The 24,942-nt window shown below is 35.3% G+C and overlaps 3 protein-coding genes and 1 pseudogene across 3 annotated transcripts; 2 read left to right on the plus strand and 2 right to left on the minus strand.

Annotated features, from left to right (window-relative positions):
* Positions 1-1,295: 1,295 nt before the first annotated feature.
* Positions 1,296-2,444, plus strand: LOC114743068 (probable transmembrane ascorbate ferrireductase 3). Its single transcript, XM_028931272.1, has 4 exons — positions 1,296-1,507; positions 1,603-1,651; positions 1,747-1,946; positions 2,044-2,444. Exons 1-4 carry the CDS (start codon positions 1,349-1,351, stop codon positions 2,308-2,310), a joined length of 675 nt encoding a protein of 224 aa, XP_028787105.1. The 5' UTR covers positions 1,296-1,348; the 3' UTR covers positions 2,311-2,444.
* Positions 2,445-3,614: 1,170 nt separating this feature from the next.
* On the plus strand, positions 3,615-4,577 carry LOC114743061 (probable ascorbate-specific transmembrane electron transporter 1). The gene is made up of 4 exons (XM_028931267.1): positions 3,615-3,794; positions 3,869-3,917; positions 4,036-4,232; positions 4,317-4,577. The coding sequence occupies exons 1-4, from the start codon at positions 3,615-3,617 to the stop codon at positions 4,575-4,577; spliced, it is 687 nt and encodes a 228-aa protein (XP_028787100.1).
* A 3,006-nt stretch (positions 4,578-7,583) lies between these two features.
* Positions 7,584-11,452, minus strand: LOC114743063 (protein OBERON 3-like). Its single transcript, XM_028931268.1, has 2 exons — positions 9,486-11,452; positions 7,584-8,334 (listed from the first exon to the last, which is right to left on the minus strand). Exons 1-2 carry the CDS (start codon positions 11,284-11,286, stop codon positions 7,748-7,750), a joined length of 2,388 nt encoding a protein of 795 aa, XP_028787101.1. The 5' UTR covers positions 11,287-11,452; the 3' UTR covers positions 7,584-7,747.
* A 4,377-nt stretch (positions 11,453-15,829) lies between these two features.
* Positions 15,830-20,312, minus strand: LOC114743064 (zinc finger protein 4-like; annotated as a pseudogene).
* Positions 20,313-24,942: the final 4,630 nt, after the last annotated feature.

A 24,942-nucleotide genomic window follows, 5' to 3' on the forward strand; every position in this document is an offset into this window, starting at 1 on the left:
GGTTTATAAATCCTTGCAAAGCAGTTAAAATTCTAGCATCAGGAAATTACTCTGGATGAGCTGAAATGATAAGTGGGGTAATATCGGAATAGTGACCTGGATTTAGACCCTTTTTTTGGGGGGCCCAATATACTAACCAGTGTGTATTATTCGGCCTTTTTGGGCTAAAATGGGTCGTGAGCCCAATAGGGCTTGCTAGCGAGATAGATGGACACACATGATGATCGGACATCGGAGGCAAATGGATAAGGTAAGCCCATACTTTACCACCACAAAGCACATCGGAGACAGAGCTTTGTCCAAAAGAAAAGTAACCTCTTCATCCATTTTCAGTTTCTCAGAAACCAAATCATTTATGAATGTGTGGGACAGCAGTATATTTTATCTGTGCCAATGAGGGTTAGGTCTACTGAAAGGGGCTAATCCCTCACAACGTAACGAACCAAGGTTCGAATCCTCGCTGGGAGAGGTGCTCACATTAATACCCGACAGTGCCTCGAATAGGATTGCCTCCAACAAGAGAATACTCATGCTTTAGCAAAAAATATATATATATATATTTTATCTGTGAAAGATACTTTTCTTGTTAAAGATGAATGCCTTCATTCCTTTTCAACTTTCCGTTTTGATCTCACACACGCACTCTCTCATTTCATCTCATTTCAAATTTCTTCTGCATTTCACATTACGTACCTTAATGATTCTGATGTTCAAAATATTAGTAAGTACACCTACCAGACACACACATACACATATGTATTTATAAATTTTCAACTGTTTTCTTGATTCAGTGATTAAATTAACCAACGAGAAAATAACCACATTCACTACTATTTCATGATCCTTATGTTTTATCAGCTGAATTATATATCTGATACATTCGTGATTTTCAGATGTATGAGCCAATGAGAAGAACTCTTGAATGATTATGTGATCCATGTGCTCTGAATCCAAATATGCCAATCCTCATGGTTAAGAACAACGCCAGATCATTTGGGCCCACTTGAAAACTAATAGAGTTGGGTTTAACTGGATTCTACGTTATGGGGGACACTTGCTACATAATACATGCTGGCTTCCAAATTATAATCAAGAATATATCCTCTTTTGTTGTTTTGTGCACTTGAGGCACAAATTGTTAAAGATGCTTGCTAAAGCTCAAAGTTTTCTGTGATCTAAATTCCAAAACCAACCGATCAAGCAATTCTCCCTCCCTTTCGTAAAGCCGAAAAACAGTGAGTATCTAATCTATATATAAGAACCTTAACGACACACCACCATATCAGAATCACAAGACGACACAAACTTTTCAGAGTCCCAGAGCTATCCAAAATCTGCGTTTGCCACAATGGATATGGATACGGTGGTTTACAGGCGCCGTGCCTCTCGCATTACCATTTTTGCTCAATTGTTTGGGATCCTCGCCATCATCCTCCTGCTTATCTGGTTGCTGCATTATCGTGAGGGGATTGAATATGATTCTCCCGATGGATACCGAGTCTTCAACGTACGTATAACACAACACACACACACACACACACACCCATTCCCTTATATAAACAAGTTCGTCTTCTTTTTAACATCAAAATCTTACGTACGCAGGTTCACCCTCTTCTGATGTTCATGGGTTATATTTTCATGTCGGGTCAAGGTATATACCAATAATCTTGAGATCAGCATGGTGTGTTTGCAGTACTGATATCGTGCATGCAAAGTAACGCTAATTTTGTGTGTGATTATGAGCAGCAATAATGGCATACCATACGATACCAAGCGAGAGGTCGACCCAGAAGTTCATGCACATGTTACTTCACTTGATTGCTTTCGTTCTGGGAATTGTTGGTTTATGCGCAGTGTTCAAGTTCCACGACATGGCCCGTTTGGAGGACGTGTTCAGCCTCCATTCCTGGATTGGCATCGGCACTTTCGTCTTGTACGGCATACAGGTACGTGTGTGTGTGTGTTCATCATTATACGATCGACCCTGTAAAGATGATATTATAGAAGAAGAAGGGATGAATTCCATATATATATATATTGCAGTGGGTGATTGGATTCTTCACGTTCATGGGAAGAGCTCCGGACGTAACAAGGTTTAAAATCGCTCCGTGGCACATAGCTGGAGGGAGAGCTTTGCTGTACATGGGAATATGCGCGGCTCTCACAGGTTTAATGGAGAAGTACACGTTCCTGAGGCTGAACAGCATTCTGCGATATGGAGAAGGACGTCTCATGAACTTCACCGGCCTCGCTATTCTCTTGTTCGGTGTTTTCGTTGATCTTTCCGTTGGTCTTGCCCATTATGTCTGAATCATTCTTCTCCATCGTCTATGCTCTCATTTCCAATATTCATATGCTTTCTTTTGTTTTCAAGTTTTTCAATTGATTTTGTAATAACTCCACTATTCATTTCCTGCAAATAATAATAACACGGTGTGCATAAATATTTTTTTTTTCACATTCTTCTGAACTTATGACGGCATTGCTATGTGCTTCTTATTAAAGCGGCTCATTTGATTTTTAAACGATATATATTTGATTTTTTTCCATAAATATTTGCATTCAGTAAATAAATTAAATCAATCTGAATTATGAAGGGTATTTATTTTATTATAAAGCCATAAACTTGAAGAAAAATCTTGTTGAGTGAGTAAACAAGTAACGTTGTATAATGTGATTATACAAAATGCAACGCATATTAATTCAAGGATATATAGTATATCTTATCTTAGAATTGTTAGGTTCTTATTCCGTTTTAAATGTACTAATTAGACAACTTAACATAATAAATATAAGAAACTTAATATAAGCATATTTTTCTTCTCTCTATATGTAATTTTAGGCATATCAATTATTTTTTGTCAACATTTTTTTTGTCAAAAAATATCATTCCTTAACAACTCTAAAATAATTCTACATGTAATGGAAAAGGCCAAAGGCCAATTCTTACGAGGCACGTCTGGCCATCCAAAGCATCAAAGATCATGAAAGGAATCTTGTGTTTGTCATTTTCCTTTGACACGAGCATAACTACAATTAATGTATAAATAATTGGACAAACTTTTCCCTCTCGGATGCTTCAACGTTTTATTACTTTCTTGGCCAGCCCATAGTACTCTCAGAAGAAATAATACTACCAAGGTTGTATCTGGGCTAACCCGCTTTCTTTGTTTTTCGTTTCTGTGAAGCGAGTGCAATGATTTTTTAAAAAAAATTAATAAAATGGACCTTTTCTTTAAAAAAAAAAATTAATGATCTCAATTAATTTTATTGGACTGCCGAATTATAAATTCCATAATAAAATATATCATAGTTGACTAAGGGAATAACTGCACCAATCATTTTTAACAGATGATTCATCAAAGTAAATAAATAAAATCCTAATACTCACTATAAAATGCTTCACTTCATAGAAGTTGTCACCAAATAGCAGCCGGCCAGACGTACGACGTCGGTTCTTCCGACCTTCGCCGTGTCGCCGGTGTTTGGTTCTTTTCCGTTTTTAACCATTGTTTCATTTATACTGCTTCTCCTTTACCAGAAACACCGACTCCGATCCTTAGCTTCTTCCAATTTATCAGAAATTATTCTTCTCTTCGTTCAATACTCCAAAAATGCCTCGCAGCTACCAACTACACGCATTTCCAGTCACCATTTTTGCCCACTTGTTGTTCATCGCTGTCACCACTCTTGTGTTCATTTGGCTTCTCAGATTCCGTGGAGGCTTCGCTTTCAATTCCCCCAGCAAACCCAAGCTCATCAATGTCTTCTACTTCATCTGTTACAATCCTACTGTGATCACTTCTTCTCTGTTTTACATGTATGCTTGTTTCTTACAATCTCTCTCTCTCTCTCTCTCTCTCTGCAGTTTCATACTCTCTTGATGATGATCGGCTTTGTTTTAGTCGGAGGAGAAGGTACGTGCGTAATAACCCGCATCATCAAGTAGTCCCTCTTCACTATTAGCCTCAATATATGTGTGTGTGTGTGTGTGTGTAACTAACAACACATGCAATTATATATGGGTTGAAACAGCAATAATAGTGCACAAGGCTTTAGAAGCAAAAAGAAGATCGTTGAAGGTGGCACACATGCTGCTGCATCTGATAGCTCTAGCATCTGGAATTCTTGGAGTTATTACAGTTTATAAGGAAGAGGTTCATCTTCATTATCACATCTACACCTTACACTCTTGGTTCGGCATGATTGCCATCTGCTCTTTTGGTTTGCAGGTATCTATCATCATAATAAATCTAATGAAGAATGAATTAAAACGAACCCATTAATTAATGTTGCTGTTGTTTTTGTGACGACAGTACTTGTTGGCGTTCTTCACATTTTTCTTCCCAGGAGCAGAAATGTCAAGGAGAGCTTCAATGAAGCCATGGCACAGGCTCATGGGGATGGTCATATTTCTGCTGGCAGTGTGCACAGCAGAGACGGGCCTTGTCCAACGCTTCCAGTATCTGAAACTTGGTCGCAGCCAAGAGGGTCTCGTCCTCAATTTCTCTGCTCTTTTGCTATTCCTCTTTGCTGTCACTGTTGGCCTCTCTGTTACTCTCCCCGCAGACTACTGATCGACGCCATGAAATAATCAGCGGTTTCTTCCCTTTATGGTAGTAGTAGTATTAAACATTATTATACTGTTTTAATTCACAATTATTCACACTTAATTATTTATCACCCGCTCATGCATGCTCTCACAGATTCATGTTTGTTTCACTCTTTTCTATATATATACACACAAACAAAACTCCAGCCTCTTGTTTGTCGTGTAGTTTTCTTTGTAGGGGATTTCAAAGAAAAAGCACCAGACTTTATTTTGGCCTTCTTAAAGGGCAGTGTTACTGGTTGAATTGAGGCTTTCTGAATTGTGGGTATCAAATGTTTTACTGTTGAAACAATATAAAGTATATATGATCGTTGAATTGCAAAACACTTTTTTTTTAATGAAAAAACAAATCAACATGAGATTTTCACCAAATAAAAAAATGATTTATTTTTGTCTTTATGATTCATGGAGATAAAAGAAATAAAATTATATTTTAAATTGAAAATATTTTCAATATAAGAATAATCCATGAAAAGAATTTAGGAAGTGTTTAAATGGAAACCAAACCATTATTTAAAAAGTGATTTTATAGTATACCAAATAAATATGTAGATAAGTTTATCTCAATTTGTAAAAAAATACTTTTAGAAAGCATTTTTGGAAATAACCAAACACCCCTTAGCAAGAAGTAAGGACAATGGATAATGGAGATATCCATCATATTTTTCTATTTTAAGATAACACATAAAAAATGCAAGAGAAGCATAGAAATTGCAATTTCTTTAAACCAGGTGCAAATTGGATTTTGGTAATAACATTCATCATTAATAAACGAAGAACGTTTAAAAAGTCATCACATATCAAACTCAACCAAAAAACGCGCTCGCCGTGATGCGGAAGCTGGAGGAAGAAGATACTTTTTTTTTTTAATAACTTATATCATTAAATCTTTTACATTAATATATACTTTTGCCATTCATTTATTATTATGTAAATATTAAATATAAGTAAAATTAAAAAATTATTAAAATTTAAATTGTAATTAATAAAATTTAATTTTTTCACTGAAACATAATAACACAAGGTCAAGTTATAACACAAAAGGAGAAAATTATAAGGAACTCAAGTTTGTATGGGGAAAAAAAGGAACTCAAGTTAAGCTGATTCATTAAGTGTCATTATGACATTAAAATTGGGAAGGTAAAAAAAAGAAAAAGAATCGCCATGTCCAAGTTTGCCATGCCCAATCATCAAATTCAAGAAGTAGAAAGAAAATTATCGCCAAAAAAAAGAAGTAGAAAGAAAATGCTCCCACAGTTGCAGAGGGCACTAAATTAAATAAAGGGAAAATTTCACTGTAGGACCGCACAAGACAATTAATCTCAAAGAGCTTCCAAAACTTTCTGAAATCTCACTGCAGGACCAAGGGGCCAATTTGATATTAATTCCACAAACGAAATGACGCCACTACCCTTAGCATCAGGTGAACCAGTCCACATGTGAACGGACTGGTTCCACGTGTGAATATATGTATTTATTCTGTAAATTGGCTAGTTCCCCTTGCAAATGCGCTCTCCCGCACTTGTTTCCTCACGAACGCATACATCAGGTGAACCAGTCCACATGTGAACGGACTGATTCCACGTGTGAATATATGTATTTATTCTGTAAATTGGCTAGTTCCCCTTGCAAATGCGCTCTCCCGCACTTGTTTCCTCACGAACGCATACATCAGGTGAACTAGTCCACATGTGAACGGACTGATTCCACATGTGAATATATGTATTTATTCTGTAAATTAGCTAGTTTCCCTTGCAAATGCGTTCTCCCGCACTTGTTCCCTCACGGACGCATTCATCAGGTGAACCAGTCCACATGTGAACGGACTGATTCCACGTGTGAACATATGTATTTATTCTGCAAATTGGCTAGTTCCCCTTGTAAATGCACTCTTCCGCACTTGTTCCCTTCTACTAGGGGCAGTGTCGTCATTTCGTTTGTGGAATTAATATCAGATTGGCCCCTTGGTCCTGCAGTGAAGTTTCAGAAAGTTTTGGGGGCTCTTTGAGATTAATTGTCTTGTACGGTCCTACAGTGAAATTTTCCCTTAAATAAATCCCACAATTTAAGCGACCACTATCTTTGCCCCTCTATGCTCCACCCACAAGGTCAAAGAATCAGTTTTAGTGCTTATTATCTTGATGAGTATTCTGATCCCATCAAATTTGGACTATTTATGTTTGATTTGAACAATTCAAATTTAAAATCTTTAATTAATTATTTTTAAATAGAAAAAACTATTTTTTTTGAAAGAATGATAGTTAAGAGATTATATCTATTTTAGATTTTATACATATTAAAATAATTATTTTAAATAAATAAATAAAAATAAAAAAGAAATTAAATCTTGATCATCAAAATAAGATATAAATGATCCAGATCTGATAAGTTTAAGGTGTTCATTAAAGTGATGAGTATCGAAACTGATTCCCAAGATCAAAGAACTAAGGTTTCATGTGGTATAAGAAAAATAAAAGGGAGGAGGAGACGAAAAATTTTGATAAACTCAATTTAAAAAATTAATAAAGTGAAGCTGAAAACTTTTAATTAATTTTATTACTTTTTTGTTTTATATTCTTTCTTTATTAAAATTTTACAATCCTATTTTTTCTATATTTTAAATCGAGCTCATGAAAATTTTTCTTTCCTACTTCTTTTTCCTATTTTCCTCAAAACATAACATGGATTTTACTGTAGGTCTTAAGAAGCAGTCAAGCAGAGACGGAATTATTAAGAATTGCAAGCTTTTAGAGGACGATTAGAAGATATGTTCTACTTGCAGAGGGCAATAACGTGCGCGTAACAGTTCACAGGAGATGATATTATATCAAGTGTGGGGCAGAGAAATAAGGTCAAAGCCATAAGCAAGTGTAAAATATCAGATGACAAAGAAACTTACCCCAGCCTAACACTTAGGCTCCCGTGCATTAGGGGGTAAAAAGAGCAAAAATCACTGGTTTAGCAATTGGGCTCTCAACATGTGAAGTAAACTGATGGATTAAGCACTACCAATATTCAAATTTATCGACCAAAAATAACTTATTCTAGCGAGAAACAGAACATTCATATGGCACCATATCAATAAATTACACCCATTTTAGCATATTCTTAAAAATAAATTATTCTTGTACTAAGTTAAACCCATTGCTGCTTCGTTGCCTCCATTCTCTCCAGCAAACCGGCAATCTCAGCTTGCATTCTCATTTTCATTTTAAAGTAATCACAATGGGAATTTTCTAAGACCTTCAATTCCTCCAATTTCTTCCTCCGCGTTTCCTCAGTCTCTTGGAGAGAGAGCTTGGCAAGCCTTTCAGCATACTCTTCTTCCATCTGCGCAATTTTCGTCCTCACCATCCTCTGGAACCCTTCAGCTTCTCTCCGGGCTTCATCTGCCTTGGTTTGGAACATTCTGGCCTCCGCTTCCTTAATCCTCACAATGCTCTCCAAGCTATCAAGCCCACCTTTTCTTAACAGGGCCCCCAGCTGGAACTCACTCTCACTTTTCAATTCATTTAAGATGGAAGCTTTGATATCTTTCTGATGAAGATCATTTGACAGAGCATCACATTGTGACCTTGAATAGCTCGAGTTATAAGTATATTTTGACATTAGAGAATTAGATTGTGAAAGAGATGTTGCTTCCTTTCTAAGATTAGCTTGAGATGCTGACAAATCCTTTGAAGATATACCGGAAGCAGGAAAGTCTGACATGCCATCTGCATCTGAAAATCAGAAATTCTTCAAACAGTTAGATGTCATATATTATCAGTATCCAGCTAAAATCAAACAGGCAAAAATCAGAAATTTCTTCAAACAGTTAGATGTCATATATTATCAGCATCCAGCCAAAATCAAGCAGGCGCTTTCATTACGTAAACTTCGCAAGAATAATGAGTTTCAATAGGAGCTAATGGTGAGGGTGAAAGGGGATGGGATTAGAAGAAAACTAGTAACATACCAAATTCACAATTACAATCAAATCAATTCAAAACAAGTTAATAAATGTTAGATTGGAGTATCTAAACCAGTAACTTTTTCCCTTCACTTTCCTTCTATCATTGTGAATACCAAGGAAGGAAAGACAGTTCCTTTCTACTCCATCCCTCCCCTTCGCACGTCATCCCTTCTGCTTCCTTAACTTCTAAGCATGGCTTAATAAAAATTAGAATGAGGCACTTCAACTGCATTTATAGCCATTATTCCTGGGAATTTCCCCTTTTATAACCATGACACCAACTCATTTTCCCTTCCATTTTCCTCTTAATTTATTGTACTAAAGGCGTGTGCATAACAGACAGTTGTATAGGCTCATCTAATTGCTCCATATGAATGTCACATCCTGCTCACTCCAGGCCCAGTCATAACCGATGGCCCCATGTCCCATACTAATGAGCATCGAAAATCTATATTACCAAACTCAAGTAGAGATCCCTCCGGATCACGAAAACTTTTGTAAAATCTTCCATCAAATTCCTGCCAGTCTATTCATCAAACCAAACCAACCTGAGAATTCCATTACCGCAGCAGACCAAATTTTCTACTTGAAATATGTATTCAGAATAGCAATCTATTTACCAACATTATTGCTTTCCCTCCTCCAAATGACGAGGAAATGGGTCAATACTTGTAAGTCACGTCAAAAAATAGAAGATGTGCCAAGCCCTTAATCATTTAGTGATACCACGTGTTTTCGTGCAATTAATTCAACAATTAAAATGTGTCTGTCTTAAATTATTTGCAAGGATAAACAGACTACGACGTGTTCAAAGTGCATGATCCCCATTAAAATGCTGCATAGCGTGGATAATTCAAAACTTAAATAAACTACATAAATTAAATATGAAACGGGGAAGACAGTAGTCCAGAGACTTACAATTGAAAAATTGTAGGATGTAATTGCAGGCATCCAAAGGAGACACCGTTTTAGTTTGAAGCTTAAAGAGCATGTCATCAGTTTTGACATGCAATTCCTTCCCTTTGCGATCTTCACTTCCTTTGAAGATCCTCCTTACACAGTCAAGTTCTTTCACCAGGGTTTCTAGACCCCAATCCTTTGCACAAAATACGAACACATCTCTAACAAAGCCAAACATTTCTGAAGGATGTCCACATCCACTGCAATGAAACTGCATCTCAGTGGTCCCTGATGGCCCTTTTAAGCTAGGCCCAGGTTTGATAAGATTCCTCTTAATGCCGCAGGCAGCATGGCACCAGTGGAAACAAACATCACAACCAACCCAACTGCATGTGTTGTTTGCACAATCAAAGTTCAGACAGACAGGACACATGCAAGAACTGCAAAATCCTTTATTTCCAGAACAAATCTCGCAGTCACAGTCATCAACCGGCAGCACGCGCTTACAGTTCACATTTCTACATCTCATATGCAAGAAAATCTCTACCATCTCAGAGAAGGGGACTTTGCCAGATAAGAAGCTTGCAAGCCCCATCTTGACAGCAACTAAAATCTCAAGTTGCCCTTTGTGGCACTTCGAAAGAGTCTCCTTAGTAAAGTCAGATCTTCGCTCAAGCCGATTTTGAAGGTTGACCATTTCCTCTTTCTTCTCGGGCATCTCAATGAGATTCTTTAAGTATTCCTTCGTCGATGCAATCACTTCATCAGTAAGCTCTTGAAACTGAGCAGCCATGGTTGGGACAGACTCCGACACGATCTCTCTGAGAATTTTCTCTGGTCTAGAAAGCTTCCTTACTTTCCCACCATCTAAACCTTCCAATACTCTCAGATTCTCAGAATTCCTTCCTCTCGAGTCCCCTGACTGAGCTTCAAATCTTGGCCTGGCAGGTAATTCCGACGGAAAAAAAGAATGGTTATCTGAACTTGTAGTTTTATACTGACTATTATTACCCTGCATGGTCGAATTATACCCACCACCACCATGATTAGACAAGGCAACCCCATCTCCTATGGGCTTGAACCGACTATGCACTGACCCATTCGTCCCCTCTCCGCAGTTCCAAATATGATCATCTTTGCTAACGGAATAATCAAAATCTGTAGAATTACGGGTAAGCGAGCAACTTGGGTTGTGCGAGAAGGGATGGGAATACGAGTAAGATAGAGAAGCCGCTGTATGATCATTTGAATACGTAGTCGCTGACGGTTTGCTAGGCCTTGGCCTCACCGGCTGATCACCGTTTTGCAGGGCGTTTGACGCCGTAAGAGAAAGGGAGACATCAGGCAAGGCAAGAGAGAGATTAAGCGTCTCCAGCTTCTGCTTCTTGTCCTTATTTTCCCTCACAACCTCTTCTTCAACCGATCGCTTTGAAGAATTCTCCCTGGTTTCGCTCAAATTCAGAAAATCCCGTTCGACCCATTTCTCATCCCGATTTGAATCCTCCGAGATGATAACTTCTTTGCCTTTGCAACTGACTTTTTCTAAGGAACTCAGCAAGCTTTTACCAGGAATCTCCTTATCACAAAGGTAGCTGAGGGTCAGCTCTTGCAAGGCCGAAGTCCCGACTTTAGAGGGTTTCAATAGAATTCCATCACTACCCGCCTCTGAATCCTTCAGAAAATACGCACCCTTTCCCGGATAACCTAATTTCTCTTCAGGGTTCTCCTTGCCACGGTCAAAATTGGGCTTTGACAGCTTGCTCCGAGAGTTCTCCCCATCAGAGTCAAGACCATTAGGAAGATCTTTCCCTCTAATCATGGCTGAGACAACCAACCAGAGATATAGAGAGAGAGAGGGCTCACCCCAGACAGACAGACAGAACGAGAGAGAGAGAGAGAGCCAAAGGATAACTCGGAAAATGAACGGAGAATCGGGGGCAGTGGGTGGGTTTTTTTTTTTTTTTTTTGTTCTTCGGGGGGCTCTGGAGGATCGATTCCTCAAAACGCCATAGCCCTGGTCTGCAACGGCAGGATTTTCAAGGTTTTACACGCCAAAAACAAAAGAAAGCGTTGCTTTTTCTTCAGAAATGGCCGTGTTTACAGTCTTAGCCCTGTGAAATGGACAGAATTACCTAAGTGGACCACTTTGACTGTAACTTTCTTCTCCACCAGCTCAGAGAACGATTCAAACTTTTCCCTTCTATCCCCCTTCGTCGTCTTCCTCTGCTTGAATCCCATTCTTGATTTTTCCCTTTATCCCCTCTTTTTATGTCTTTTTTCTGTCTTTAAAAAGGTCAGATGCACCTTAGCTGGAAAAATCCATGCGTTTCATCCTCTAATTTAATGCTTTAAATATTCAAGCATCATGGATATCTCTTTTGTTATTACCTCATGAGATCCCAAAAAACAATACTATTTCCTATCCTAATTATAAAATCTAATTAACTAATTTAAAGAGAATAAAAAAATAAATTCAGTTAGTTATTTGTAATAAATAAGTATTATTTTTTTTAAAATATCTCTACTAATCAAGTATATTAGTTAGAACTATCATTGTTAAAAAGACTACCTTAAAAAAATGCATAAATATAAGAGATAAAGTGGATTAGGATCTTATATTTAGGATCAAAATAAAATCAAATAATTTTTATTAAAGACTAAGGATAGTAATTATAAAATAAGTCCAAGTTGTCATTTTTTATTCTGACACTTGTCATTACAGACTATTAATTTATTGAGGTTTTTTAGTAATTATTTTTTTTCTTCTTGGGACTTCTTATAATTCTCTCTATATAACTTACTTGGAGATTTAAGAGTTTTGTAAATATGATTCTAACACATGTGATTAATAATAATATTTTAGAAAATGTAAGAAAAAGAGTATTTTAGAAAAATCGATGCATATTTTTTTAAAATATCCTTGCTAATTAAGTATAGTGGCAAAACTATCATTATTAGAAGGATTATCTTGGAAAAAATGCATAAATATAAGAGACAAAATGAATTAGGGTCTTATAATTAGGACCAAATAAAAAGTCAAATTGGGTCTTATAATAAGGACCGGAGGAGTATTATTTTTGGTCCTAATTATAAAATTCTGTTTTATAATCTGCAAATGAAATCTTATAATTAAGACATGAGTTAGTATTTTGACAGCTATTTTTTATAATCTTTATGATTTACTCACGTCATAACACCTACAATAACAATAATTAAAAAAACATTTAACCACGTGAATAACTTTTTTTTAAAGTTTCCAATAATTAAAGTTCTAACGCCTCTTGGAACAAAGATGCTTTGATAATTTTGAGTTCAAACTTTCTTTTTTTGAGCTCTAGACGTGCGGGGTGAGAACTGCGAAGATCAAAGGCCCACGGTCGGCAGATTGACGACTTCTTGCAATATTTTGCAATTACAATTTCTGACATTGATTTTCCAAAAAAAGAATAATAGGATGTTGTGGTGGGAGTAACGTATTATGGCGTACAAAATTGAAAATTACAAAAGTCATGCGCGTATGATTTTATGTAAGGTTCTAAGAAAGTTCATGTGTGAACAAAAATATCCCAAAACTGAGTCCAGGTCAAAATGCTGGCCCAAACATAGAATAATAAGACAACAAATCTGTCAAGAATTATTTGATGCCCCACAAATGACGATACAATTAATGATTAAAGGAGCACATACAACAAAAGTCAACATTGCATTAATTATCCATTTTTTTTTAAAAAAAATTCTTTTAACCTGTTTTCTTCCTTCATTTAAGGATTTGACGGTGCATTCTAATTTGATTCCAATTCGCCTTTTCGAAAAATTTGATCCCTTTTTTTTTTTTTTGCCAGCAATTTGATCTCATTTATTGTATCACTATTATTGCACTCCAAGTCCCCAACATTGGAGAATCTTGGAAATTAAGATAAGTCAATATATTTTCAGCACTAACACCGTAGTAAATTTTTTTCGTCATAGTACTAGATGCTGATACAGTAAATACACAATAAATTGATTAAATTCTCAGCCATATTATTTGCAAATTACGAATATCACAACAATTTCTCGTTTAATAATCAATATTAATGCTGCTATTTAAATTTAAAAATAATAATAAATCACATCAGTCAGCAAATTAATAAAGCTAAGTTTTAAACAATTTTCCTGACCTAACATTATCCGTCAGAATTCATTACTTATAGGTCAGTCTTTGCTCATATAATTAATATAGTAGCTTTTTGAGAGGTGAAGATTTTTCCTCAGCATCATTTAATAACTCAAATAAAAAGGAATTTATTTTATACTCTTTTGATTTTATTTATAGGATAAGAAAAAGATATTTTTTAGTCTTATTTATATAATATTGAGAGAAATTTTATATGAAATACCATTTTACTTATAATTTATTATTGTATTGATTTTGTTTACATAAGGTATAATGTATATTAAACGGGATAAAGTTGAAAAGTTTTAAATTTTAAAGGAGAGCTAATAAAGTTTAGATTTTTTCTTTATCTGTGTAAAATATGTTAAAAGTTACTTATACATATTGAATGTTTGGATGAAATTTTAAAAATAATTTTATAGTATATTAAATGTGAGAATAGTTTTATTTTTATTTATTTAAAAGCACTTGTAAAAGTTATTCTTGGTGTTTTCAAATACCCCCATAATTTTGATATAAGGACTTGATTAAGATATTAGTCGGAATTCTGCAATAAAAAGAGGAATGCATTATGTAATGCTAATTATTTAAATAGCTGCATTGAGATCCAATATTGGAACGTATGAAGACCTTGTATGATTATATGACATTACTGCCCTTATAATATATACACATATAATGCTTATTTATTGTTATTATATATAATCATGTAAATATTGTTATTTTAATTTCACATTCTATTCCCTGTCATTACATTCTTTATAATTAAATATACCAAAGCAGCAGTTAATACCCGATTTTCTCTCCATTATCTTAGATGAGTGAATTAATCAATAAATGACGAGGACCAGCACAGGAGCAGACTTCCTTGTTGTCCCATCTCACAGGACGGTAGGCACATGCTTTTAGGAATAGAATTGGGGGGCCCTCCAGTTATGGGATTGCGAGGACTCCCATTCCAATATCTTCCCATCATTACTATCAAAACTGGCCCCGTTTGGGGACACCCCAAACCATGGTTTGGGGGACCAAACCATGGTTTGGGTGATAAGTCACCCAAACACCCACGGTTTTGGGCAACCTGGTTTGGACCAAACTGGTTTGGACCAAACATGGTTTTGGAAAAGCAGAAATTTTTTACTTTAGAGAAAAAAGAGAGAGTGTGAGAGCTTATAGGATATGTATCTTGTTATTTTTTTTATAAACATATTTTTTATAAACATATTTAATCTTATATTTTAAAATATATATACATTTAATTATTTATTATTATATTATCTTATGTATTATTAATTATGTTAATAAAAATATATTATTACAATTTTTTCCTTTAAATTAAATATTCATAAAATCTATTTTTTCTGTAATTATCATATTAACTTATGTCTTTTTTTAGTAATTTGTATATATAAAAAGTGCTTCTGATAACAACTATCCAAACACTCTCACTTCTCAATCACTTTTCATAACATTTATTCTTTCCAAAATCTATTCTTCCGAATTTATCTCCAGAATCACTTTTCCAAACCACGGTTTGGTTTCATCCAACACACTAATATTACCCGTATCACAAATTCACGCCATTCATCTTACGCAAATTGTTTCCAGCCTAGTACAGTTTTATTACCAAATTTCTAATCCTTTTCCTTTCAACTCAACTTCACTCCCTCCAAACTCTTTCTTTCTTGTCCCTTAATCTTCAACAACACCAGAATTTGAAACGCCCACGGTTCCTGTACACCCAGCAGAACCAACTACAATTTGAGCCTACAATGACGGGAGGACCTTCTGATTGGTTCTACACCTTTCTGTCAAACTGATTGACTAGTGAAATATAATTATAGAAGCTAGTTAACTAATTTAAAGTGATTAAAAAATAAATTAAGTTAAATATTTATAATAAATATATATTATCTTTTTTAAAATATTATTACTAATCAAATATATTGACTAAATTATTATTATTAGAATAACTATTTTGAAGAGAAAAAAATATAATATAAAAAGCAAAATAAATTAGGATATTATATTTAGAACTGAAATAAAAATCAAACTATGTCCTATATTTAAAGACCCTAGGTAATATCAAACCATCCCAAGACACATTCTAGAAAGGGCATGGTTGTCGAAGGATTCCTCTCAAACAGGGCCATCATCACAAACACATTGCAGATATAAAATTTACCTCACACGCCACAGCAATAGATAAATGATGAAGCAGAATAAAAATCAGATTAATAAGGACCTCAAGTAAGCTTAGAAAATCCATGGGGAAATACATACTCACTGTACAATGCACGCCCTATTGATAAATAATAATTTCATGTCTGAAGAGAATTAAACAAAAGATGCAAAAATCTTAGAGCTTCAGAGTGAGATCAGGAGATGTGGATGTTTGTGGTTGTGGGGGTGGTGGTGGTGGCGGCGGCGGTGGTGCAATTGCTACAAAACTAGTAGTTGAAGTTTGAGGGTGCTCGTGTCCCATACTAACGCCGCGCCGGCTCCACCTTCCACCTGCCGAAACTCCCAGGCCAAAACAGACCCATACTATCATCATCTTCCATGAACATTTGTGGTCCAAAATAATCTTTCTCAAATTTTGCTCCGGCTCTTAAGTCGGGAGCCCTCAGTGATGGCATGGGTCTTTGGTGCATCGCAGCATGAGCTTCTATACCGAGAGACCGAAAAGCAGAACCATGAAGAGGCAGTGATGCCAGGCTTGTATACCTCTCGGTGAACATCCCCATTCGCATGGCACGCTTCGCCATTGTCCTCTCCCTTTTATGAGCGTTTTGATGGCCGCCCAATGCCTGAGAACTGAAGAACTTCCTCCTACAGTAATTACAAGAGAAAACCCTGGAACTGCTGATCCTGAAGGTTGAGCTTCAGCTCCCACTTCACTGCTGGCATCACTTGCGCGCTTCAACTCACCATCATTGGAGTTGAAGTTGAGGGTCAAGTCGAGGGAAAAAGACACTGGATCAGTTTCAGGTTTTGTGAGATTTGTGAGACAGGAGATGTGGTATTGCTGTCCTTGGTAAGATCATGGGACGTTTCTTGCAAGGATATATTGGAAGCTACTTGGCTACTATCTTCCGAATGATTTTCAGGTTCCAAGTTCAAATTTGGCGCCATCATGTTTAGATGAACCTGCTAACAGCTAACTTCCCTTCCAGCAAGCACTCAAGACACAGCAAATTCCTTCCTTCGATCAGCTTACCACTCAATAATCAAACTGCATAAACAACAGCATAAGTCACTCACCAAGAAAAAGTAGGAGATTTTTGGGTATCACTTCACATACAACTCAACACAAATTCTTAGAAGTTCATGTGAGCCTTTGTTAATTCCCAAATTCCAAAAAAGCAACTTAAGTTGCAGGCACAAGTAAATGACGATAACTCAATTCTTTTTCCTTCAGTCTGTGGCATCCAGAACATTTGACTAATGCCTTGATATTCTTCTGTCAATAATTTCAGCAGTCTGAGATTGTTCGGGCATGTAGGACGTAAAGATGCAATAAAGGTAAGTTCTAAAGGAAAGATAAGAAAATGGCCTAAAAAGCTAAATAAGATGTGGAATGGTGTATGTGGAAGCAACAGAAAAGGATATCACTTGATGTCTTGTTTAATTCCCTTAAAGGTGTCAATACAAAAAGGCATATTTCATGTGATTGACCCATTCCTATCATGCTTGACAATCTGATGAGTCACTAGACCCAATGACCACTCAGATCAAGAAACCAAGAAGATAGAGATGAATGCTCAAACTTCCAACAACCTTTTCATTTATAACCGGGATATGCACTTAAAATGAATATTTATTGAATGTGCTCCCAAGCAGAATACAAACTAAGTTATGTTGCAAACCCAAAGTTCGTTTATATCTAAATATTTACCTCATCAAACTCTTGTCAATAAAATAAAAAAGGGCCAAAAGCCACTAGATTTAGTTTTACTACAGGGAATGTGAGTGAATTCCAAGGACCAATAGCACTTATACGTGTGTTTGTTACATCTTTCAAGTACTTTTCTGAAGGATTTTCTTTCTGATATTTCTCCATTATACTGTAGATTCTAAGCTTTTTTATCATACAAATCATGAATGCAACTTTCAGACCTATTTAACAAGCGTCCAATTCAATGCGGTATTTCAATAAGCTACAAAACAGAGTTATTTTGAAGTAGAAGATCTAATAAAAGATTAAACCCATATAGCAATACTGAAATAGAAGTATGGTTAGCTACTCCTACACCAACTTAAGAGATAACCTGATTTACACGAAGTCTTAAGTTCCAATACCCATGTTTTCATGGACCCAGTAAAATAAGAGCAGTACCCTCCGCAGAAAGCAGCTCATTTCTAGAACCCCAAGCTTCTACCTTCCTCCATTTGCAGTATTCATACATGGTTAAGTATCAAGTCTATGAAACAGTAAGTCTATCTTTCATCTCCGATCACATTCAAAATTACAAACCAAAGAAGTATACGATTTCTTGCAAGTTCCATTTGTAATGCATTATACGATAAGCATCCATGCACGTTTTATGACTCTTGCTATGCCTATAGGGCCTATTTAAAGTTAGCAACACCGTTTTTTTATGGCTCTAGGCATGATCTTGAATATAAATAAATTATTTCCGTAACAAATTATCTTATAAGCAGATAAGTTCTGTTTACTGATATAATGTTCCTGATTTGCAAGTCAAAAATACGTCCTTAAAGTAAGTGCCAAGTCAGGACAAAACATGGATGTCAGCCGAAAATATCTGCACCATACTGAGCCAGCATTATGAAAGCAAAACTTGCACAGATAACTGGCTATTCAGCATGCTGCATGACAAACACTATCAAAGATGAGGCTTTCACTATTGCTGCCCATGCCAGAATACCAATAATTATTTTTATGCCAGAGAAATTTAAGCTAAAAGGTGATATTGATGTTAGAGCAAGAGAAGAACACATGTATTCAGTTGCAGCCATAAAAGAAATATATGAAGTACATACACATCAAACAAAGAGTCACATCATGTGTCAGGCACTCCAGTTAAATCGGGATACTTCAATAGAATGCCTGAACTTTAGAGATTTTCTGTGCCTGAAAGTCCATGCTCAAGTTTATTTTAGTGTTTATGGATCATAGATTCAAATCCACCAACTGATGCTCACTCCAAGAGACATCTGATGTCCCCCGGATAGTTAAGCAACTTTGATGAATGCAAAGTGCAGCATGCACAAGGAAAACAATGCGGTAGCTAACTTTTGTCTTCCAAGTAAGCTAGTGTAAATCATTGTATCATCAATTGAATTAAATCATATGGTCTTTCCTAGGGAGATATAACTTTGTTAGCAAGAGATACCAATGGATCCCTGTACCCTGAAATTCTAGACAAGTATTTTTTCCCCCTCCTTATAATGTTTTTTTTTCCCAATATAGAAGAAACGAGGATGACCAATTTCATATCAAACTGTGTTAACCAAGATATCTGTTTATCTCACAATTTTTTTTTTTTCCGAGCTGATAAGCTCACGCAAACCCAACGATGTTTTTTTCTGGCTTCAAGCTTTTCTATTCAATTCTTAAAGCTAATAGGATAGGTTTTCAGAAGTAAACCATGGCAACATCAACAATAGAAAGGCTACCTTTCTGAATCTGAGTTTCCCTTTGTTCTCCTCTACAATATCCCTTCTGTCATTGCAAAACTTTCACAAAAGAGTTTAATTTAATATTCAAGAACAAGCCTTTTCTGGCTTTTTCAAGAGCTAAAACTTTCTTGCGGGAAGGAAAAAAAAAACCATCTTTGCCGCCAAATGAAGTTATAAATTTAACTGCAGCGAGATGAAAACGCTCCAGGAGTGAAATTTTGATGAGGCACTCTGGGATTCAAAAGAAAAAATTGGGGGAAATTTTCCAAATTTCATGACCCTCAGAGGGAGTAAGGAGAAACTTATATCCTCCATGCTAGCATAACCATTTAATTAAATGATTCTTGCATCATATTACCCGTTCATTTGAGATACTTGCGTTCTTAAGCACATTTCCTATGACTCACTAACATAAAATCAAACAACTAATCAGAAACCTGCCTACACTTGAAGGAAAGAACATAAAAATCTCTATTTAAGTTTGGTTTTGACCAGTTATAGAGCAGAAAGAAGTTAGAGAACACTAAGAAGATGAGCAACTGATATTAAAAGAGAAACGAGGAGGAATTAGAGAATTCCGCTTTGTATTAACTAGTTAGATCTAAACTTTGATCCTCAACCACACAGGTCACTGCCAGAATTCATCTTGTTAGTAGTTGGAGTTTTCAAAATCATCCATCAAAGCATCACAAAAATCCTCAAAATCAAGGAAGAAGTCTTCACTTGGAAAAGAAGAGTGAAACCCCTGAACTCAGAAGACAGAAAATCTTAAGACGGAGTAAAGTGGAGTGAAGAAGCAGGAGGAAGCCTTAAAATGCATGGAAGAAATAGAGGAAAGAGTGAATCAAAGGCAAAATCTTTAGGTGATGAGATGGGCGAAAAGAGAGTACTTACGTAGTATAGTACTGTACGATAAAAAAAACGCAGGTTGCCTCCTTGAGTGAAGAGAAGAGTATCAGTATCAGCAAGAACAAGAGGGTTTTTGTGTGTGTCGTTGGGTCTTTTTTTAGTAAACAGCACCATAAAGGGTGGGTGACAAAAAATAAAAGCAGATAAGATTACAGAGAGAGGGGTAGAGAGAGAAAAGGATGATGAAACATTATGGGAAACCAGAGAGAAAGAGGGGGGGGGGTGGGGAAAGTCAGATAAAAACATGTCCTACACTTGAACCACTTCTTTTGTCGAATTTGAGGTTTTATTTTGCAAGTGACATAATTTGGAAGCCGATTCTCGCTGTAGTGAGGGGGTGTGAATAGTGAGAGAATAAGTGACGGAAAAAGGAAGAACCGTGTTTGGATGGAACGAAAAGATAAAAGCGGCACTCAAAGAAAGACACTGTCTGAACAAGAAGAGAATACTCAAAAAAGGGAAAGCGGGGAGAAGATCAGAAAAATATAATGAGTTCCATTTTTTTCCCAGCTTTTAACTTCAGACATGGATGGATAGATTTTGAAAAGAAAATGATTATTCCTCCCCCTTGCCCCTCCACTTGACCCCTCTTTCACGTTGGAATTTCACTGATCATGTTCATACCAGGGGTCCCCTGTTCAATATATCCACCAACCAACCATACGGCAGTAATTCATCCAAGTACAAGCGTATCCCCATCACCCTTCTCTCAAAAAATCAAAATAAAAAAATATAATTTTCTCTTACTCTTGTTATAAAAGTTAAATAACAAAATGCATCAATATTAAAAAATTAATTAAATTTTTTATTTTCAATAATTTTTGTATAATGGGACTCTTCCTGTGAGTGCAGCAGCAGATAACACAATAGGATATTTTCCCCTATTTTATTACTACTACTACTACTACATGATTAAATATTTAAATCCGGCAACTACTTGCACTCCTCCCATAGCTCCCCATCTCCACTTGTGCATTGTCTTTTCTCCCTTCCCTTTTTCAAAAAATCAAAATAAAAAATATATATTTTCTCTTACTCTTGTTATAAAAGTTAAATAACAATGCATCAATATTAAAAAATTAATTAAATTAATTATTTGTAATAATCTCTTCTTATTAGAACCCTCAATAAAATATTTTAAAAAATTATAATTTTTTTAAAAAAATGACTAAATTGAAATTTTTTATTTAGAATCAAATAAATTATTTGTCTGACTTTTATAGTTAATAATAGAGTTGGTGATAAATCTTGAAAAGATATAAGACAGATGCATGCAATTATATAATTAATTAACTTATCTAACTTTTTTAATCTAATCAAATTAATTAAAGAGATATTATAATCCAGCACAGGAAGCCAAAGGAGGGCACAGTCTGAAATCTCACATGGACCGCTCAGAGTCTCAAACTGACGGCTTTAATATATAAAAGTATTATAGTTATAATAATTATACTTATAATATAATTATATGGCTGTAACATAAAATCCAATATTTTATGTTATTTTGTTAAGGCGGAAAAAAAATGGGCAAGGCACAGTGTAGTGATGAGCCAATAATATTTCTGAACAGTGACACCAAAGTACGATATTCTTAGAGTCAACCACAACATAGTAATCGCATGGCCGTGTAGGAAATGGATCGTGCCCGTAACATTAATTTTCTCATAATGATCATCAAGACCTTGAAAATGTTAAAATTCTTAGTATACGAATCATTTAATTGATTTGAATATATTAAAAGAAGTTAGATAATTTAGTAATAACTATAACAAGTGTGATATGATATCTTTAAAATATTCTAGATATATACTAATTTATAAGTCATATAAATCAGTTTAAATAAATAAGTATATGTATATGTGTGTGTGATCAAAACTAACATTCCAACCACTTCATACACTAAGAAGAGAGGGGGAATACGGTGAATGGAGCATCTGTTTGGATAAGATTTGATAACTCTCAACAAATAAGGGATCGGAAAAATCGATTCGTCTTTAATTGGAAAGGACGAAAATGACGATCGGAAAAAGAAATAAAAAGGGGTCATTCCTGATTGAAAAGATAGAAGACACCAGGGGGAAGAGAAACGACTTCTCCTATTATTTATATTGATTCAAATAGTTAAACTCACAAATTGCCCAATCAAATGCATCACAAATCACGAAATTATTAATTTGCTGATCTCCAAGCTGGACCAGATTAAATTATCTCATATTATCATCGCAGAGAGTTTCGATGCTCATCATTTTGATGAGCATCCTAAAGTCATCAAATTTTGACCATCTGTATTTTATTTAGATGGTCCGCATTTAGTTTTTTATTTTTATTTGTTCAAAATAATTATTTTAACATGTATAGAATCTCAAATAAAAATAATCTTTTAACTATCATTTTTTTTAGAAAATAGTTTTTTTCTATTTAAAGTTACTTTATTAAATTTTTAATTTGGATTGTTTAAATCAGATACAGAAAGTCCAAATCTGATGAGCTAAGAGTAGCACTGGGAAAACGGGCCGGCCCGTCACGGGCTCGGGCTTAAACGGGCCGGCCCGTTTAAGCCCGAGTTCTAAAAATGAAGCATTTTTTCAAGCCCGGCCCGTGAGATAACGGGCTCGGGCCGGCCCGCGGGCTTTTGACCCGTTTAACTAAAATGTATTATTATTATTTTTTTGTCTATTTTATCGAAATAATAAAAATGAAACAATAAAATTACTAATAAAAGATATAAATATAAATAAAAATAAGTCACAAACATAAACATCATTATGTCAAAACATCTATCACAGTGTAATAGAGTCTATTGGATGAACAAACTAAATAGAGGACATACATAAACCTAAATAAACACTAAATTCAATAAATAATTACAATATGGATGATCTTGTTTAATTATAAATAATTAACAAAAAAGTTTAACTAACAAACATAGTCTACATAAAAAATAATTGTTTGTCCTACTGACAAAAAAGAAAAGAGTTCATCATCCCTAGTTCTAAATTTGTTTCTAACTATAAAAATGATATAGATCTTTATTTTAATTCAAAAGATTCTTTAATCAATTCTATTTCAAGTATAAAAAATATGAAAGAATGATAAATAAAGATTGTAAAATAACACATTTAGTATTTTAATAGGTTTTGACAACTTATAAATAATAACACATTTTTGTTAATATACTTAGAATTATGGTGATTTCTTTTTTGTGAATGCTATTTGTGTGAGCAGTGGGGGTAAGTAAAACTAAGAGTATATTATGTGTAAAATGTTAGGGTTTTCCTTTTTAAGTTAAGAAAAAAATATAAAAATTTTAAAAAAATATTGGCGGGCTTAAACGGGCCGGCCCGCGGCCCTACAGGGCCGGCCCGTTTATTTTTCGGCCCTACAGGGCTGGCCCTTTTAAGCCCGACTTCCCTTTCAAGACTCCAAAATACAAGCCCGGCCCGCGATTTAAACGGGCTTAAACGGGCCGGCCCGACGGGCTCGGCCCGTTTTCCCGGCTCTAGCTAAGAGTGTTCATCAAAGTTATGAGTATTGAAACTAGTTCCAATTATCATCTCATTGTTTACTGCTATATGTTGTCGTAAAATCCAACACGCCTCAATATATGTATAGATTTATATGTTTTTCTTTTTAACCACTAAAACTTGAATTTGGTGTGCAATACAGTGAAGCAAAGCATCAAATATATGAAATTGCATATAAATATATGAAAAAAATAGGAAAATTTGGTTTAAAACACCTCCTCAAAAGTTTTATTAGCTAAAGGATAAGAATTTAAGCAGGCACAGTTGTGCAAATAATTTTTATTTTGAAAACATTTAAAGATATATTAAACATTACTAATAATAGTTACTCCGGTTTAAGAAAAGTTGGATCAGGTATCTTTGATCAATAAGTAATTTTAACGAAATTTTCCCCAAAAAAAATTCGTAGATATGAAATAAAATGGATGGGAGGTGGCGACAAGAATTGGAAAGCAGGCAAAAGGAAGAGGAGAGGCGTCGTTTGGGCAGCACGTAAGGGCACTCCGCTGGGCCCCACCTTCAAGCTCTAATTCAAACCACTTTCTCATTCACTTCTCTTCCCAAACATTCACATATTTGTCGTTTAATTAAAAGCTCGCACACGTGTACACAGATGATTTGCTGGGAGTGAGGCATTTGAAGAAGAAGAGGACGGCTTTTATTCTTATTTGGAGCGACAAATGCCTGTGCTTTTTTGACCTTGATGGTGAAAATGCGTCCTGTGTTCGCTGGCCGAGGGACTTGCTTTTCCTGGGATCCAACCGGTGGGTGTTTGGCGGCCGTCTTAACGGCTCTATTATAACCCATATGCTACTGCAATTCAAGTTCACATTACACACAAGTATCAAGGTCAACTTAACCTGTGTTTCACCAAGGTTAATTACCCACTCGAACGCACTTAGGGTGTTTGGTATTAAGCAAAAGTACTTTAAAAAAAGTATTTTTTGGTAAATTAAGATAAACTCCTCCACATATTTATTTCCTATACTGTAAAATTATTTTTAAAATCATGTTTTGGTTTCCATCCAAACACCTTTAATGTTTGTTGAAAACTGTTTTTACGTAAATTGAGACAAAACTCCTCTCTCACATACTACTTCCGATCCTTAATATAAGACCTCATTTGATTTTTATTTTGATCACAAATATAAGACCCAAATTCACTTTGTCTCTCATTTTTATTTATTTTTTTTAAAGATAATCCTTTTAATAATAGTAGTTTTAGCCAATAAATTTGATT

The sequence above is a fragment of the Neltuma alba genome, unplaced genomic scaffold (genome assembly GCF_004799145.2).
Source record: "Neltuma alba isolate B1F8T4 unplaced genomic scaffold, ASM479914v2 tig00003922_pilon, whole genome shotgun sequence".
NCBI classification, from domain to species: Eukaryota; Viridiplantae; Streptophyta; class Magnoliopsida; order Fabales; family Fabaceae; genus Neltuma; species Neltuma alba.

What these genes read in the sequence shown, in the direction of transcription:
- LOC114743068 (XM_028931272.1), top strand. Translation starts at nt 1,349, where the DNA reads ATGGATATGGATACGGTGGTTTACAGGCGCCGTGCCTCTCGCATTACC. An exon ending in TATTTTCATGTCGGGTCAAG is followed by an intron (nt 1,652 to 1,746) that starts GTATATACCAAT and finishes GATTATGAGCAG; the next exon opens with CAATAATGGCATACCATACG. An exon ending in TCGTCTTGTACGGCATACAG is followed by an intron (nt 1,947 to 2,043) that starts GTACGTGTGTGT and finishes TATATATTGCAG; the next exon opens with TGGGTGATTGGATTCTTCAC.
- LOC114743061 (XM_028931267.1), top strand. Translation starts at nt 3,615, where the DNA reads ATGCCTCGCAGCTACCAACTACACGCATTTCCAGTCACCATTTTTGCC. An exon ending in TCATCTGTTACAATCCTACT is followed by an intron (nt 3,795 to 3,868) that starts GTGATCACTTCT and finishes CTCTCTCTGCAG; the next exon opens with TTTCATACTCTCTTGATGAT. An exon ending in TGTTTTAGTCGGAGGAGAAG is followed by an intron (nt 3,918 to 4,035) that starts GTACGTGCGTAA and finishes GGGTTGAAACAG; the next exon opens with CAATAATAGTGCACAAGGCT.
- LOC114743063 (XM_028931268.1), bottom strand. Translation starts at nt 11,286, where the DNA reads ATGATTAGAGGGAAAGATCTTCCTAATGGTCTTGACTCTGATGGGGAG. An exon ending in CATCCTACAATTTTTCAATT is followed by an intron (nt 8,335 to 9,485) that starts GTAAGTCTCTGG and finishes TCTGATTTTCAG; the next exon opens with ATGCAGATGGCATGTCAGAC.